The 19,275-nt window shown below is 37.6% G+C and overlaps 1 protein-coding gene across 1 annotated transcript in view; it reads left to right on the top strand.

Annotated features, from left to right (window-relative positions):
- The window catches only part of CFAP54 (cilia and flagella associated protein 54), a 299,369-nt gene that overhangs the window by 18,887 nt on the left and 261,207 nt on the right, over positions 1 to 19,275 (top strand). The window contains 5 exon segments of the mRNA XM_055336223.1: positions 2,235 to 2,293; positions 7,531 to 7,674; positions 9,580 to 9,693; positions 9,822 to 9,923; positions 12,476 to 12,674. Coding sequence (XP_055192198.1) covers positions 2,235 to 2,293; positions 7,531 to 7,674; positions 9,580 to 9,693; positions 9,822 to 9,923; positions 12,476 to 12,674 — 618 coding nt within the window.

The following is a 19,275-nucleotide window of genomic DNA, read 5'->3' as shown; positions in this document are numbered from 1 at the left end:
TTGAATTTGGATGGTTATGAATTTTATTTTATTTTATTTTTTGGTTATGAATTTTAGATCACATATTTTATAGAAAATATTTAGACTACTTGTCATTATAATTACATGCTTTTTAAGGCATGTTACCATCTTTGGGGTATGTTTATAGTATGATAATGTCCTTTATATATAGAGAGAGTTGTCTGGTGATGTTGTTCCCCACCCCTACCTCCATCTCTGCCAGTTTTTTAGCCTTATGTTTTTTTTTTTAAATTTATTTTTATTTTTATTTTTTTATTTTTTTTTATTATAAATTAATTTTTATTGGTGTTCAATTTACCAACATACAGAATAACACCCAGTGCTCATCCCGTCAAGTGTCCCCCTCCGTGCCCGTCACCCATTCACCCCCACCTCCCGCCCTCCTCCCCTTCCACCACCCCTAGTTCATTTCCCAGAGTTAGAAGTCTTTATGTTCTGTGTCCCTTTCTGATATCTCCCACACATTTCTTCTCCCTTCCCTTATATTCCCCTTCACTATTATTCATATTCCCCAAATGAGTGAGAACATACACTGTTTGTCCTTCTCCGATTGACTTACTTCACTCAGCATAATACCCTCCAGTTCCATCCACGTTGAAGCAAATGGTGGGTATTTGTCGTTTCTAATGGCTGAGTAATATTCCATTGTATACATAAACCACATCTTCTTTATCCATTCATCTTTCGATGGGCACCGAGGCTCCTTCCACAGTTTGGCTATTGTGGACATGGCTGCTAGGAACATCGGGGTGCAGGTGCCCCGGCGTTTCATTGCATCTGAATCTTCGGGGTAAATCCCTAACAGTGCAATTGCTGGGTCGTAGGGCAGGTCTATTTTTAATTCTTTGAGGAACCAAAATCAATGCCCAGAAATCAATGGCATTCCTATACACTAACAATGAGACTGAAGAAAGAGAAATTAAGGAGTCAATCCCATTTACAATTGCACCCAAAAGCATAAGATACCTAGGAATAAACCTAACCAAAGAGGTAAAGGATCTATACCCTAAAAACTATAGAACACTTCTGAAAGAAATTGAGGAAGACACAAAGAGATGGAAAAATATTCCATGCTCATGGATTGGCAGAATTAATATTGTGAAAATGTCAATGCTACCCAGGGCAATTTACACGTTCAATGCAATCCCTATCAAAATACCATGGACTTTCTTCAGAGACTTAGAACAAATTATTTTAAGATTTGTGTGGAATCAGAAAAGACCCCGAATAGCCAGGGGAATTTTACAAAAGAAAACCATAGCTGGGGGCATCACAATGCCAGATTTCAGGTTGTACTACAAAGCTGTGGTCATCAAGACAGTGTGGTACTATTTTTATTTTTTTTAGCCTTATGTTTTCATTTAATTAATGGCCTGACCCAAAAAAAAAAAATCATACTTGAATGGTCTTTAATAAGAACTGGAAATGCCGTTTTTCACTAGAGTGCTTATAGGACATACTTTAATAAAGGATTAATTATTATGAGACTGCAAATAAATAAAATGCAAGCTATTATACATTTTGATTTTTAAATTATCATGAATTTCCTTGTTTATTATTGTGCCATTTTGATAAATATGTATTCTAATATTATTGGAGATAAATCTTTAGTTTTTCAATCATAAAGAAACCATAGGCACTAATAGCATTTTGTATGAATTAATAAAAGCACAGGGTACATAAATTATGCTACTAAAATATTCTTTTCAATATATTTCAAAACTTAAACTGCCTTTCACATGGGGATAGAAGGTTTCCTATGTCAACTTACTTAAAATATGGTCAAATTAGTTTTTAATTTTATTTATTTATTTATTTGTATTTATTTATTTAAAGATTTTATTTATTTATTCATGAGAGACACACACAGAGAGAAAGAGGCAGAGACACAGGCAGAGGGAGAAGCAGGCTCCATGCAGGGAGCCCGACGTGGGACTCGATCCCGGGACTCCAGGATCACACCCTCGGCCGAAGGCAGCGCTAAACCACTGAGCCACCCAGGGATCCCTCAAATTAGTTTTTAAAATTATTTGGCTGCAAGTTACAAAAAAATTGTAATGATTATAACCAACTCTCTAATAACCATTACCAGACTTTTTCATAAGATAATAGCACTTGTTTTAGGAACTACAGACTTAAACTATAGAAATTAGAATATAAAATTTCCCATTATTTAACTGTAAAACATGTTAACAATCTTTTTCTTCATCTAGGTACCATTTACATTTACACCATTTGCAGAAAACTGATGGTCATAGGTCAGTCTTCCAAGGTATGAAATTTACTGACAAAATATCTTGCCCCGTATTTCCTGTTCTTCTCAAGACTTTTTTTTCCTCAAGACTTTTGTTAGCACATTTGAGTGCTCAACAAAATTAGTGAATCATATAGCAAAATTTAATAAATATTTGTCATATAGTTTTCCTGTTCTTTTGTTTTAACATGATCATCTGTGAAAATAAAAATCTAAAAAAAGACAATAAAGTATTAATGAAAAAAAAATCCTAAAATTGATAGGTAATCTCCAGTGTCCCTCAGTCTTCCAGATTAGTCATTACTTGTCAACTTGATACTAAACATCCCTCTGGTAACTATATCTTTAGGTAGGGTGACCATCCATCCTGGCTTGCCAGGACAGTTCTGGTTTATGTCTGTTGTCCTAGAGTAATTATTAATAGTACTCCTTTTTGCTCTTTAAAGTATTCTGGTTCGGGTGATAAAATATGGTTATTCTATTTATATATGCTATGAAGTTTGGACTTCATTTTCTTTGAACAGCTTGGACCTTTTTAAAGGCCCATATGCTTGTTGGGTGAATATCTACCTAAACACTGTCCCAGTTATGAGCTGAGGGTAAAGGGCCTTTGCTTTATAATAAGATCTGTACTTACTGGTACTTACTGCTCAGTTTTAGCTTGATGAAGTGGCTGACACTTCTATTGACTTCCCTTCAATGTGGGTAGCACTTCTGTCTGTAGGAGACATATTTATTCCCTGTGTCAATGTCCAGTCATTGGAATATAGGCCAAGAACGGAGAATACACTCCCACTGAGACCATGCTTGAATTGTTTCTGGTGTCTGAAACGTTATTACTTTATATTTCTTTAATGCATGCAAAACTTTATGCTGAATATTCTAACACTCAGTGCAGATACTTTTTTTTTTATTTCTTCAAGATATAGCCAAGTATCCTAAAATTTGACAATGCTTAAGAAATAGAAATGGAAAAAAAAAAAGGAAATAGAAATGGAAGCAAAGGTACTTGCATGCTTAATGCGTAACATTAATTATGTGTTCTCTCTCTGTTTTGTTCCTCAAATTTAAAGGCTCTATTACTGACAGTGACTTGAGCAAGCTCTGTGCCAGTGTTTTGAATGTAAATTAAAATGAGGGGAGACTGTCTCATGAATAATGTAAATCTGGCCTACACACTATTCCAACAATGCTACATTCAGTTCCAGATGATTTCCTAAAGAGAATTTGCATACTCCTATTGCACTTGCTGTAGCAACAAATACTGCTGCACAGAGTCATCATAGTTTGGTCTGTTACAGCATTTGTCTGCCAAAGTCTTGAAGGGCAGAGATATCTGTGTCAAAATGTAACTGTTAGTGTTTGTACTTGTTAATGCTGAGAGAATTTTAGTTTAATGTGATAGTTATTTTAAAGTAATTTCTTATTTAGATCCTATGTAAGACTTGTCCTCTCCCTTCTATTGAATTTGAGCTTTTGTCTGACAAAATAAAGACTGAGGAGGATAGTTCTATAGTCCCAGTCTTATGGGATAGGAATGTAGGGAGTGAGAGATGCAAGAATTTTTGGGGTGGTGGGTGCAGTTGGCATTTAAAGATTGGAATGAGATTCTTTCAGTTTGTTCACTATAATAAGTTTCAAGGAAATTGATAATTTTCACTCAGAAATTCCCTCAGCCAGTGAGTTGATTCCTGAGCTGAGGCTGTAAATGAACTTGATGGGTCCATTTAATGAGGACAAGCCCTTGGAGGTCCAGCCACATCTGAGTACTTCTGGGTATGAGGGATCCTGATTCTCTCTCTTTTTAAAAAATATTTTATTTATTTATTCATGAGAAACAGAGAGAGGCAGAGACACAGGCAGAAGGAGAAGCAGGCTCCCAGTGGGGAGCACCATACGGGACTCTCTCCCAGGACCCCAGGATCACGACTTGAACCAAAGACAGACGCTCAACCACTGAACCATGTAGGCGCCCAGAGGGATCATGATTCTGTAGCAGTTTTAGAGTTTGAATCTGTTGTAGCTTACAACAGAAAGAGAAACAGACATGGGATCCTCGGGCTTTTTGTGGTATCCTCCTAGAGCAATCTAAACTCCTATTCCTGTCGGCTCTAGACATGATGGCTACCCCATTGTTGATATTATTGATTCCTTACTATGAATTGGCTATTGTGTAACAGGCTTTGCATATATAATGTTCAATACCATCTTATGATGTGGGCACCACCATCATCTTCATAATTTGTTGAATGAATGCCTACCATTTATCAGGTATGCTGCTAAGCACTTTCTTCACATATTATCTCATATAAGCCTCATGCCACCACTTTGAGAAAGGTGCTACTATTACCTTCATCTTAAAGATGAGGAAGCTGAAGCTCAATGTCTCACAGAGAAGTGTAGCTGAGGCCAGTGCCGCAGTATACTGCCTCTCAACACCATTAGAGTAATGCATGTCTGTTGACTATGTTTAATCCTATCATGACCCATCCTATTTTGGTTCACCCACTCAAATGGAGGACCCATGTAGGTGGATTAATAGTTTTTGACATGAAGTGTGTATTTCTGAAGATATTCTGAAGACCTGAACTGACCAGGGATTTTTCTCTAGAGGAAACACTTACCTTTGTGCTCAGACAGGTCACCAGTATAACCTTACGGAATGGAGGGAGGACAGATTTATGAAGCCTCTTTCCCTAAAGACATCTAACAACATGGCTTTCATTTATTTATTTATTTATTTATTTATTTATTTATTTATTTATTTATAATTTAATTCTTAAGTTTTTTTTTTATTTTAAAGATTTTATTTATTCATGAGAGACACACAGAGAGGCAGAGAAACAGGCAGAGGGAGAAGCAGGCTCCCCGGACCCTGGGATCACGACTGGCACCAAAGGCAGACGCTCAACCACAGAGCCACCAGGTGTCCCTCCTTTAAGGTTTAATTTGTAGTTAAGGTTAATCTGAAGCATTTAAAACTCGTATGGTACTCAGCAAACAGAATATCTACTCATTCTAAAAAAGTTGATTTTTGTTTCCTTTTGCTACAGAACTGAAATAGTTTAGTAAAATTTTGTAGCATGAAAATTATTATTATTGTCAAATTATTCCATGTACCATTTTTATTATTATTATTGCCAAATTATTCCACGTACCATTATGTAGACTTCAAATCCCACTTTGAAATGTTTCTCAGTGTTGTTTGCATCCAGTGCTACACGCTGACATAAATGATGCTGCAGTGCCATCCTGTGGCTGAGCTGATTAATCGTGTGTATTTTTCCTATGCAACACCTGAGCCATGCCCTTGCAGGGTTCTTATAACTTGGTTTTTCACATTTTTTTTTTCCCCTATGAAGAGAACAGTTTGCTGAAAGCACATCAACCTTTTTTATTAATAGAAATTGTTCTTCCTAGCTTTTAGGGGCAAGAAAAACTCTGCAAATTAAGATTTGTTTTGTTTTTTGTTTTGGTTTAGAAATGGCTTTTCATTTTTAAACCTGACACTTTTCCAGAACCCCAAGTAGGATGATGGGTTTTCAGAACTACCCCTTTGTCAAGGCTGCCCCACATAGTGGATAGATCGCAGCTGTATTTGGGAGTCCAAAGACCTGAATTCTGTCCCCAGCTCTGTTGCTTACAAGCAGTTCAACCTCTTAGACGGTCCCTTCTGGCACTAAGATATGTTGTTGGGGTCTTTTATTCTAAGTCTGAGTATGAACCCAAATATAATGGGAGCAGTTGGTGACTGAAGCTATTTTTATTTTGAAATGTGAAATTTCTAATATTAGGATCCCAAGGAGTTTTGAAAAGATATGTGAATTTAAAGGGAGAAAATTTATACATGGTTTGATCCCATATCCCCACAAACCACAACAGTCCATATGCAAAAATCCACAATAGAATTTTAGTGCAGCAAATGTGAGAAAACTCGTTTGGGTGACTGTTAATTCCACCTCAGTTCACAATGTGGCAAGGTTGGCAAACAACAATGACAATAACAAAAACAACAAGAAAGCAACCCCGGGCCCACTTAGTAGAGATGTAGTGTTCATTTTACTGTGGAGAAGTCATGCACTCTAAAGGTCTTTGGCAACCTGGAGCAAAGCCACAGGAGACTAGCCATGATGGAGAAGGGAAGTGCAGGCCTAGGAGATACAAAAGCGCCCAGGGATATTTGCCCTGGAGAGAGAGATGGGGGAGAAAACAGGATACATAGGTGTTTTCTAATTCGTGGAAGGCTGTAACCTGAGAGTGGACTTGGGGCGGTTTTATGCTGTTCCAGAAGGCATGACCAGAACCAATGCACTGGAAGTATATCGAGGTGAATTTCATTTCAGATATAGGAAACACTTTTCATGTTTTAGAATCGCCTTCCAACACCATGTGGCATGTTCCTTGTCACTAGATGTGAGAACTCTTGGACAGGGAAGGTATAGGACATCTGGTTGTGTTGCTGGTGATACTGGTGGGGATGAAATTAGATTGACCTTCAGCCCTCTGATTCTATGGCTACTTGACACAGTTCCACATTAGTACCATTAACTGGAGCTTTTTAATGAAGATCAGACAGTCAATGGATTTCAATCATTTCAAGACTTGACTATTTCAGACATATTTTTCCTTAATTACTTCCTCAATTATTGAAGGCTGAATTTGTTACCAGAAGAAGGACTTTATTCTGTTGTCCAAATTTACTATCGTTATTTTCTTGAGAATCTCAAATACTTGTTAGCTCTCCTATGTTGTTGGTTCTGCCGACTTTAAGGTTTCTACTGAATTCAATTAATAGCACTTGGGGATATCTGCTATGAACCTGGTACTCTTCTAGGTGCTGGTGATGGAGTAACAAGGGGTTATTCTTATTTTCAAAGAGACTGCAGTCTCACTTTGGAACTGCACATTAATGGAATTGGATGGAATGTAAGTATATAGAGATATAAACATGTATGTAAATTACCTCCTACACTGCTGTTGACACTTGGCAGATATTAATAAAAACGAGCCGAGTTCATGGCCCTTTAGGAGCTAAGAAGGAAGACATTCTAAAATAGCTAACTTGAAAATTTTGAGTTCTTTAAATTATTCCTTTACTTTTTAAATGCTTATTTTTTTCTTGCCTCACTGTTTATGGTATTTTGGGTTTAAGCAGTCAGCAACCATGCTCACAACTTATAATTTGATTATATTGGATAGAAATCAGCATGGTTAGCTTAAAATGAAAATACATTCGAGTGTGCTCCTTCTTTCAGGCCTTAGAATACCTCCTGTGGGCCAGTATGTGTATGGAGTTCTCGGTGCCACTCCTGTCTGTCAGGTACCTGACGTGGAGAGCTACTCTTTACACTGCCGTCTGCCAGTGCTACTATGACTCCCAAGCTGGCATTCATGGAGAGGTAGGCCACTTTTCAATCTCAGGATTCCAATATTTAAAACTATGAGCTACTCAGCATTTTGTTCTTCAGATGCCCAGCAACACAAACACAGACAGAATCCAAAGAATTGCATTGGAGCAAAGATAAAAGTCCGCCAGGGTTTAGTTGCAGAAATGTGCTTGGCTTCTCCCTTGTGTTGAACCCTGGGCTCTGCATTCTGCTCTGTCCTTTATTTTCTGTTCACATTCACCTTCTTTGTCCCCTTTCTGAAGAAGATTTTGGCTATCCTACCTTCCTCATTGGATTCTTGTATACAAGTCACTTTCCTTCCCTATTTAGTTTTATATTTTATACTTATATAATCCTACAGTCCATTTGTTTTGCTTTTCTCTGCTTCCAGCTACCATTTGTTTAATACACTCTATTTCTTGTTTTTCTTTCTTTTCCTGTATATCTTTTAGACCGAATACTTGGAATGTAACTTATCTGTTAGGAGTACCTATTGGCCTATATGGTACCTCTGTGTAGATGAAAAAAGACATCCTTTTTACAGCACATGGTACCTGGCTTGTCAGTAGATAAGGGCTTGGTGAGTATTAGAAGTAGGCGCCCCTTCCTTTAGGCCAGCACATCCCTGCACCAGTGTGCGTGGTCTGTTGAGTGCAGTGGGGGCTGGATTTTGGCCCTTACTCAACCTCTTGGCTGTAGCCTTATGCAGGACAGAGCCTTCACAGCTGTACAAATCTTCTTTTCATATCCTGTTCACAGCCATCTGGCTAGTTAATGGCTTTTTTACATTTAGTGTTTTCTGCCCAAATTAATTCTGAAGGATTGGATGGTAGTAGCTCATCCTATATAGCCTAATATGGCCCTTGTGGGTAAATTTTCTAGCCCAAGATACATTCTAAAAACTACTCACCATGCACGTACAGTTAGTTGGCATATTTCTGTAGCTATTAAAATGGTATACACAGTTTTGACTATTTGATTCCTGTTGGAATTCTTCCTTATTGGGATATGTAACCCTTCATGTATGTTGTTATGTCTAGAAGCATCTTCATGAAAAATGATAAATTATAGATGAAATATTTCAAAGAAATGGTAAAATGAGGGACGCCTGGGTGGCTCAGCAGTTTGGCGCCTGCCTTCGGCCCAGGGTGTGATCTTGGAGTCCTGGGACCGAGTCCCACATCAGGCTCCCTGCATGGAGCCTGCTTCTTCTCCCTCTGCCTGTGTCTCTGCCTCTCTCTCTCTCTCTCTCTCTCTCTGTCTCTCTGTCTCTCATGAATAAATAAAATCTAAAAAAAAAAAAAAAAGAAATGGTAAAATGAATTATATAAATTGAACTATAGAGAATCATAATAATGTGATCTGATTAAATAAGCAGTACTGCCTTCTTCCTTCCTTTGTTTTGTCCTCAGATATTAGTAAATACTATATTTACTGGGTAAATAGATATACTATATACTGGGTACTAGAGATATAAAAATAAATAAGAACCTTTAAGGACTTCACAATTTAGTGGACAGCTGACTAAATAATATAGTCTGTTTTAGTTAGAAGGTCAAGATTTTGAGGAGGGGGTTGTGTGTGTGTGTGTGAGTGCGCGTGCGCACGCTCCTGCTTATAATGCCAGAGATATGATAATTTATATGAAGCTACAGATTTTGGCTTTTCATACTTTTTAAAAATTTTCTTGATTCATTAAATTAGCATATCTGACAGTTTATTAACTTTAGACCTTCAAAATTCTGGGATGCTTGTAGGAAATGATTGATGGGATAGTTATAGTGTTATACGGAGTTAGCATCAATCTAGAGTTTAACTCACCAATTAAATTCTGGGAGAATAAAACATACTGTCTTGATATATTTTTAATCACTATAACTCTCACTTATGAATTAAATTTATTTTAATCGCATATAGGCATTTGCTCGTCGTGCTTTAGCTAAAATTGATGAGTTAAGGCAACTGGAATTAATGAGTTCCTCAAAATCACAGGAAGAATCCAGAAGATATTATAGAGAGGCCACAATAAAGGTATAAAAATTTCATGAAATAAAAGAAATTTACTGCACTATATAGTTGATTAAGTACTTAATATTAGTGCTCGAGAAGTGCATCCCATTGTTACCTCATATATAATTCTTTTATTTTTTTTGAGACAGATGGCAGTAATGATCTTCAAAAGAGGAGTATTTGAGTCTAGAAGAAAAAACAAAAGTTTCTTTAGACCGAAGATAAGAGTTAACTTGAGGGAAGCTCAAACTGTAAGTCTAAAAACGTCTTCTCTTGTTCAGACTCTTTTTGCAGTATGTTTGTATCACACCTCTATCTTTGAAGCCAAATCCTGTCCCCTGTTCTCTGCACCAATGACAAATAGAGGAATGCCTTCCCACTTTGGACATAGCCTCACTTCATCCCTTACTTAAAGGTTTTGTATCTTCCCACAGTCCGAGTTTTGTGACTTTAAGGACAAGATGCAGAAGAGGAGCCTGGGAAAGATTGAAATGCAAACTTTGAGTGGTATCACAGAGGCCTTTGTCTTTGACTGCTTGGTGTTAGCGTAGCTGAGGTAACCTCAACCTCTAACTTTGAGAAGAGAAGGTGGAGAGCACCTTTTTTCCTCAGAAACCTTTAGAGAGAAGGTGGAGAGCACCTTTTTTCCTCAGCTTGAGACTTCACCCTTGGGAGTGTTTAGGAACTAGGCTACACCATATCAAAAACAACCCCCCTATCTTAGTGGCTTAAAACAATTTATTTCCCCCTGGCATCATAGTTATTAGAGTTAGTTAATAGGGGGCTCTACTCATGAATGCTGCTCAGGGCCAGGTTCAGGAGAAGCCCTCATTTCGAAAACTGCTGGTCGTTCTGCTGTAGGGGATTTAAGAAAGCTCTGGAGAATCTTGGGCAGGCAATAATGCCCAGCATGAAAGGGACAGCAGTCTCTTCTCACATGTCAAAACTTGAAGTAATCAACATCTTCAATACATTATTTTTTTAATTTCCTGTGGGCAAAATTCAAGGTGTAGGATTTGAATCAAAGGATGTAAGTGCTTCTATTCTCTTGATATATATTCCCAAATTAATTAATTAATTTGGGAGAATGGGAGAGAAAGAGTGAGTGAGCATGGAAGGCACAGAAGGAACAGAAGAGGGAATCTAGAGCGGACTCCACATTGAGCACAGAGCCCAACCCAGGGTTTGATCCCAAGACCCAGAGTTCATGACCTGAGCCTAAATCAAGAGTCAGATGGTTAACTGACTGAGCCACCTCAGGTGCCCCCCTTTATTATTTTTTTTGGTAATTCAGCTTTTATAAAATGACTTGTCATTTTAACTATTTCTTTGATCCAACTTTCCTTTATATTTGTATTTACTCTTTTTATTTCATTTTTCTGTGAATTTTATTATCCATAGTTTTTGACCATTTATCTGCTAGAGATTTTAGTTTTTAAAATATATTTGAATGAGCTCACTATTTTTATAGACATTAATATTTTGCTTGTCATGCTTGGCAACCCATTTGTTTTTTTATTGCCTTTAATCTTTTTTATAGATCTTTTAAATATTTATATTTTAAAATATTTTACTTGGTATTCATCTACAGCTCTAATATTCTGTTTCACTTTTTGCTAGTTTTTATGATATTTCTAAAAACAATTATAATTTTTGGTTTTTATAATTTCATTTTGAATATTTCTAGTTATTAGAAAGTTTATTATGCTTATAAGTATAATTTTTAAAAGCTCTGTTTTAACCTACGGTAAAAATCTTAGAAGAAACCCTTACCTCTGTTTATAAAGAGAGGCTAGAGCATGAAGTTCAAGTTTTATTGAGATTTTTAACATATCAGTTAACCTATGAATTGAAAAGGCATAGAAACTAATGAGTAGAGAAGTTGGTGTTTGGGGAAAAATAATCCAAAGCAGCTTTAACCCTGTTTATGCTTTTCTGTCGTTATGTTATATTATAACCCTGTTTATGTTTTTCTGTCTTTCTGACTTTGCTCCAAGAAAAGGAGAGAAGCAGGGGAATCATGGGGAATAGGATGGGCATCTTCTAACTCCACATGGATTCTAGAAAAGCTGACCAGAGCTACCTCTCTTATTTCCTGGTAATCTAAATACAGAGAACAGATCAATTGTTAGAATAATAGTGTTGAGGCAAGTCATAGGCAGGAGGGGAAGTCATTCTGAGATGATACAAAGCAGAGTGGCTGGGAATTCATACAGAGCTGCAACAGTCATTAGCTTATTAGTATACGTCCGTTCAACTCTTCTTTAGTTGACTATAAGACCAGTTATTTATACTGTAAAATATTGTTTCAAATTTGGGTTTGAGGGCCGTCTGCATTAGAATTTCCTGTGGTGCTTATGCAAAGTGCCCCCCCCCCCCTGAACTTCAAGATTTGGTCTGTGAATCTAAAAAGCACTCTTGAGAGATTCCGAGGCAACCAAAGTTTGAGTCTCAGTTCCCGAAGGCTGTAATTAAGGTAACACAAAGCATATGGAGATTGATGTTGCCCATATAAAAAGACAGTAATAAACAGCCTTTTAATGCTGCCTTGGAAACAAACATAAAGAAATAGCAAAGTCTTTGATGTAATGGCGGTATGACATAAACTTTAATGGAGTCTGGAGAGATACCTCAAAAATGAAAACCATAAAAGTAGCCATCTCATTGACAGGCCAACCCCTCTCTCTTTTAGCATTGATGAAACATGCCTTGCTTACTTTTGCTTATAATATTAAATACTGTAGAACTTTAAAGAAGTGGACTGTGTTTTTTAAAATTTTGTTTTGTTTTGTTTTTATTCCAGTTGCCGTGGCCACGTACTGTCACAGAACGGTTGTTGGATGAGATGTTTGATAGTACTTCATCCCGGTTTCTGGCTGTCTTAGAAGCTCTTTCTGATTCAAATAGGCGTACACTACAGACTGGACCTATTGCTACAGAGGAAGTAGAAGTTCGTGATGTTGTCTCAGAACTGTTTATGGCAGGAAAAGAACTTTTAATAAGTAAATAATTTGTTAAAATAATATTTTATGGTAGAACATGAGAAACAAAAATTTTAGTGTGGTACTCCAACATATAAGAAACTGATATCCAATTTTTATTGATCTTAAATTCAGCAATCTTGTTAAACTCAACTGATAATTTGAATAATTTATTAGATTTTCTTGTGGATTTGTTTAGGTGTATAATCATCTTGGCTGTGAATAATGACTTCTTTTTTTTTTCCAATCCTTAATATTTTAATATCTTTTTTTCTTGCATTTCTTGGCTTATTACACTGGATAAGATCTTGAATAAAACATGAAATGGAAGTTGTGATATCAGATATCCTTGTCTCATGATGTTACATGGAAAGCTTTCAACATTTTACCGTTAATTTTGATGTTTGCTGAAGGATTTTTTTAGATACTTTTTTTTTCCAGATTAAGGAAGTTTCATTTACTCTTGGTTTGCTGACTTTTGTTTATTTGTTTTTAATCTTGAATAGTTGTTGAATTTCATCAAAAGCCTTTTCTGGATTTATCGAGTTGATTAAATAGATTTCTATTTTATTTCTATTAATATGGTAAATTACATTGATTGCCTATCTAATTTTTAACCACCCTAAGTTTTTGGAAGAGATCTAATGTGGAGGTAAGGGTTATCCATTTGATACATTATTTGATTTTATTTGCTATTGTTTAATATTCTGCTTCTCTGTTCATGAGAAGTTTTCCTTTCCTTTTTAGGTTTTGCTTTCAAGGTCATATTGACCTCATCTAAAAAGTTGAGAAGTATACCCTCTTTCTCTCTTATTTGAAAGATTTCATGTCAGATTGGTGTTATTTCTTCCTACACGTTCAATTAAATTTACTGGTGATAGCATTTGGACCTGGAATTTTCATTGTGGAAAGGTTTTTAACTATGGATTAAAATTTTCCCATAGATAGAAAATGATTTAGGCTTTCTTTTCATTAAAAAACAAACAAACAAACCCTACTATCAGTTTGGTAAATAGGACTTTGCTTGAAAAAATTCTATTTTTGATACAATATTTTCAAATTTTCATTAAATTGTTTATAATATCTCATTATGATCTTAATGTTTATAAGATTGGTAGGTGTCTGGACTCCTCATTTTCATTCCTGATAGTGGTCAGCTTGCCTTTTTCTCCCATTTCATCAGGAGTGTACCAGTTTCATTAGTCTTTTCCATGAGCAATATTTGTGTTTATCCTCTCTGTTGTGTATTTGTTTTCTATATTATTCGTTTCTGTTCTTTATCATTTCCCTTATTCTACTCTCTTAGGTTTACTTTGATGATTTTTAAAAATTTATTGACTTGGAAGCTTAGATCGTGGATTTTTCAGGATTTATCTTTATGTAACATGTATATTAAGACATTTCTTTCTAAATTCAACTGTAGCTATGTACCTAAAGCTTTGATTTATCATAGCTTCATTAACATTTAGTTAAGAATATTTTCAAATTCCCATTGTGATTTTGTTCTTTGATAAATGGGTCACAAATCAAAAAACAGATAATGGTAATTGTCTTTTTGTTATTGATCTCTAGCTTACTTATATTTTGGCCAGAAAGCATATTCTATTTGCTATTCTTTGAAGCTGTTAAAATTGTTGAAATGTGGTTTTTGGCCTAACTTGTCAATTTTGGTAAATAGTCTGTATATACTTGAAAAGACTATATATTCTTTCATTTTGGGTACATTACTGTGTGTGTGTGTGTTGATTAGGTGAAGTTTGTAAATCATATGTAGTTAAATCTTCTCTATTCCTACTGATATTTTTGGTCAGCTTGTTTTGTAAATTACTGAAAGAGAAGTGGTGAACATCATCTGCTATGCATTTCTGTTGTGGAATTGATACAGCATAGGGCATGTGTGTATTTTGCTATAACAGATACTGTCTTCCAAAATTATTTTTTTAACCAATTTAATTTATAAGTGGTGTCTCATTTTATGAGAGTTCTAATTGCTTCAAATTTGGACACTTAGATTTATTTGTCTTTTTCATTGGTCTGTTCTGGTGTGAATTCAGTAAATTCAGTAGTATTATGGATTTAATATGCATTTTTCTGATGACTAATGAAGTTGGGCACCTTTTCGTACACTTCTTCGTCATTTGGATATCCTATTTTGCAAAGTGCCTGTTCAGATTTGTTGGAGGAGATCATCAAGAGGATATGACCAGCAGTTAGTTCTTGAGCTGGACCCAGGCATTTGGAGGCTCCTTACACTCCCCATCTCTCACCCCACCCTGTCCTTGGTATGTATGTCCTACCTACTATTGTACTACTAGTGGTTTCAAGGCTGTACTTTGTGAGAGTAAGTATTATTGAGACTATGTGTATGGTATATATGACTGAACCCAGCTGAGTCTTGTATAGAAATGCTATAGAAACTATGGACAAGGGGCAGCCCGAGTGGCTCAGCAATTTAGCACTGCCGTTCAGCCCAGGGTGTGATCCTGGAGACCCGGAATCGAGTCCCATGTCAGGCTCTCTGCATGGAGCCTGCTTCTCCCTCTGCCTGTGTCTCTGCCTCTCTCTCTCTCTCTGTGTCTCTCATGAATAAAAAAATATTAGAAAAAAAAAAGAAACTATGGACAAGCCTTGTATATACGTTCCTTTGTTTATTAAAACTACCACCTACCAATCTGAATGGTCTGCCTCTTTTTTTTTTTTTTCGGTCTCTTTGCCCTCCATGTATGGGGGCCAGTTTGTGAACCAAGATTTTTTGCCCATTTTTCTTTTCTTCCTTCCTTCCTTCCTTCCTTCCTTCCTTCCTTCCTTCCTTCCTTCCTTCCTTCCTTCCTCTTTTTTTTCTTTTTTAAAAATTTTATTTATTTATTCATGTTAGACACAGAGAGAGAGGCAGAGACACAGGCAGTGGGAGAAGCAGGCACCATGCGGGGAGCCCGATGTGAGACTTGATCCCTGGACCCAGGTTCATGCTCTGAGCCGAAGACAGATGCTCAACCACTGAGACACCCAGGTGTCCTTTAGCCCATTTTTATGTTGAGCTATTTGCTTTTTTCTTATTGGTTTGTCAGAATTCTTTATAGATTCTGGATGCAAGTTTTTGTTGAAGATACGTATTGCAAATATTTTTTCCCCCTTGGTAGCTTGCTTTTTCACTCTCCTAATTAAGCTGTCAAGGAAGAGGCATTCTTAATTTTAAAGTAGTCCAGTTTATCAATATATCCTTTATAGTTAACCATTTTTGTGTCATGTTTAAGAAATCTCTATACTGTAATATCATAAAGATATATTCCAATGTTTTCTCTTAGAAGCTTTGTTATTTTGCCTTTCACATTAGGTCTAAATTTTGTTTTTGTTGGTACAAGGCAGAGATCAAGATTTATTTATCTCCATATAATATCTGCTTGACACAGCACCATTTATTGAAGAGACCTTCCTTGCCCCATTGACTATAATGTTCTTTTGCCATAAACTAGGTGACTCTGTGTGTTTTTTCACTCAGTATAATTACCTTGAGATGTAGCCCAGTTGTGCATATTAATAGTTCACATCTTTGTATTGCTGAGTAGTAGTAGTCCATGGTATAGATGTATCACAGTTTGATCTGTTGAAGGACATTTGAGTTCTTTCCAGTTTTTGGCTCTTAGGGTAAAGCTGTTATGAACGTTGAGTGTGAACATGCTTTTTCATTTCTCTGGGATAAATGCTCAAGAGAATAATTGCTGGGTAAGGGTCTATGTTGTTTTGTAGAAAGTTGCCATACTGTTTTTCAGGTTGACTGTACTATTTTACATTCCCATCTACAATATTTTGTAACATTGTGTAACAGTTTTGTAATGTTTGACAGTATTTGGTGTTCTCACTATTTTTTTTTTTTTTTTAGCCATTCTGAGAGGTATATAGTGATATTTCATTGTGGCTTTTCCCTAATGGGTAATGATGCTGAACATCTTTTCAAGTATTTATTTGTCATCTTTATATTCTTCTTCTCTTCAATGTCTTTTGCCCATTTTCTAATTGGATTGCTTATCTTTTCTATTGGATTTTGAGAATTCATTGTATATTCTAGATACAAGTCCTAGTCATTGTTTTTTTTAAGACAATGAATATACTATTAAACCTTTTTCTTCATCTTTCCCATTTTTCACTACTTCTTTGTAAATTCATTTCTTTTTGCTTAAATACAAACTGTAAGAACTTTGAAATAGTTTAGCTGGATATAATCCTTTGCTTAGAAGTTGGTTTCTTTTAGAATTTTAAAGACATTTCTCCATAGTCTTGCATATGGTGTTGAGAAGTCTCTCAATAGTTTAAACCTTGTTATTTTACAGATTTAGCTTTTACAATGTCCTCTTCTGTGATGTTCTTATATTTTATTATGCTAGGTCTAGGGGTGAGCTTGGTAATACAGGAGGTACTTTGAGATCTTACATGTTTCTCTCATTTTTTATGTTACTTCTTTGTTCCTTCTCCTTATGTTTACTTTTTAAAAATTCTCAGGGCACCTGGGTGGCTCAGTGAGTTAGGCATATGTGACTCTTAGTTTTTGCTCACATCATGATCTCATGGGTCATGAGATTGAGTCCTGAGGCAGGCTCTGCGCTCAGCAGGGAGTCTGCTTGAAGATTCTGCCCCTGCTCTCCACTCACTCACTAGAGAGTAAATAAATAAGTATTATTAAAAATTCTCCGAGGGCCCTAATAGGAAGATCTATATCCCACTTTCCATGTCTTATTTTAATCTCTTTATTCCTTTCTATTGCCTTCTGGGAAAGTTCCTCAATCCGACTTTCCAGGTCACTAATTTGTTCTTTGGTTCTTGCTATTCTATTCCATTCCTCTATTGAATTCTTCATTTCAACAATAAAATAATTTATACCTAGTTTCCGTTTAATTCTTTTTCATAGCAGTTTATTCTCACTTCATGTTTCTAAAATCTTATTTCCTTGAGAGAATACTTTTTAAGGTTAAGTGTTCACTTTTCCATTTTTGTGCTTCCTTTGGTAAAAGGTATTTTCATTTGTGGTCTTTGTTTCAAGGTGTTTGTGTTTTTTCTGTGGAGAGGTCTGCTGTTACCCTAATATTCCTCCCCATGAAAGTCAGGGACTTCTTGTCTCTTGCTGCTTTAAGGATCTTCTCTTTATCTTTGGAATTTGCAAGCTTCACTATTAGATGTCGAGGTGTTGAACGGTTTTTATTGATTTTAGGGGGGATCTCTCTATTTCCTGGATCTGAATGCCTGTTTCCCTTCCCAGATTGGGAAAGTTTTCAGCTAGGATTTGTTCAAATACATATTCTGGCCCTCTGTCCCTTTCGGCGCCCTCGGGAACCCCAATTAAACGTAGGTTTTTCTTCCTCAGGCTGTCGTTTATTTGCCTTAATCTGTCTTCATGGTCCTTCAATTGTTTATCTCTTTTTTCCTCAATTTCCCTCTTTGCCATTAACTTGTCTTCTATGTCACTCACTCGTTCTTCCACCTCGTTAACCCTCGTCGTTAGGACTTCTAGTTTGGATTGCATCTCATTCAATTGATTTTTAATTTCTGCCTGATTGGATCTAAATTCTGCAGTCATGAAGTCTCGTGAGGCCTTAATGCTTTTTTCTAGAGCCACCAGGAGCTGTAGAATAGTGCTTCTGAATTGGCTTTCTGACATTGAAGTGTAATCCAGATTTTGTAACTCTGTGGGAAAGAGGGCTGTTTCTGATTCTTTCTTTTGAGTTGAGGTTTTCCTTCTAGTCATTTTGCTCAGTGCAGAGTGGCCAGAAACAAGTTGTATTGGAACACGGGGGAGTATCACTGGTCCCTCTAGCTGGTCTTCTGGGGGAGGGGCCTGTTGCGTTGATTTTCAGGTGTTAGCACTTGGGGGAGCTGCTCTGCCCCTGCCTGCTGCAGGGCTCAGCGGGGGTTGTTTACCCCGCCGGGCCCCAGGAGGAACAGCAGCAGTTGCTATGGCAACTCTGGAAGCCTGGATTCAGCCTCCGCAGGAACTATGGGGCTCGGGGCTCTCGGCTCTCCGTCCGCAGGGCCTGGAGGCTCCGGGGCGGGGCCGCTGATCTGCTCAGCTCGGGGCAGGAGCGTCCTCGCTGTCTCGGGCCCTCCCGGCCTCTGCCTGTCCCGGGGGAGGCCGGATCCTGGGCTGTGTCCCGGCGCCCTGTGCTCCGGGGCCTGCGCTGTTGGATTCGCGCTCCCGCCCCGCAGCCCCCTCCGCGGAGCCGCCGCCCGAGCCCCTCCGAGCTGCTCCGGTGGGTCCCTCCGTGCGCGCTGCAGCCCTTAGGGAGCTCGGCGCACTCTCCCGGGGCGCAGGTGTCTGTTAGTGTCCCAGGGAGCCCGAGGGCATCCCCGCCCTCCTGGGTCCTGCTCCAACTCCCTGCGAGCCCCTTTCCGCCCGTCCGGGAAGGTTGGTGCATCTCCTGCTTCTCCGGGACGGGGCTCTCCTGTCCTGGGGACACTCGCCCCGGCCTCAGCCCGGCTCCTCGCGGGGCCCCTCCCCCTCGGAGGCCTTTTGTTCCTTTATCTCTTTTTCCCCGTCTTCCTACCTTGATAGAAGCGCGAACTTTTCTCACTGTAGCGTTCCAGCTGGTCTCTCTTTACATCTCAGGCCGAATTCGTAAATTTTCAGGATGGT

This window comes from Nyctereutes procyonoides, unplaced genomic scaffold, assembly GCF_905146905.1.
Source record: "Nyctereutes procyonoides isolate TBG_1078 unplaced genomic scaffold, NYPRO_anot_genome, whole genome shotgun sequence".
NCBI classification, from domain to species: Eukaryota; Metazoa; Chordata; class Mammalia; order Carnivora; family Canidae; genus Nyctereutes; species Nyctereutes procyonoides.
The sequence above is the reverse complement of the archived record's forward strand: the minus strand, read 5'-3'. Positions and strand labels throughout refer to the sequence as shown.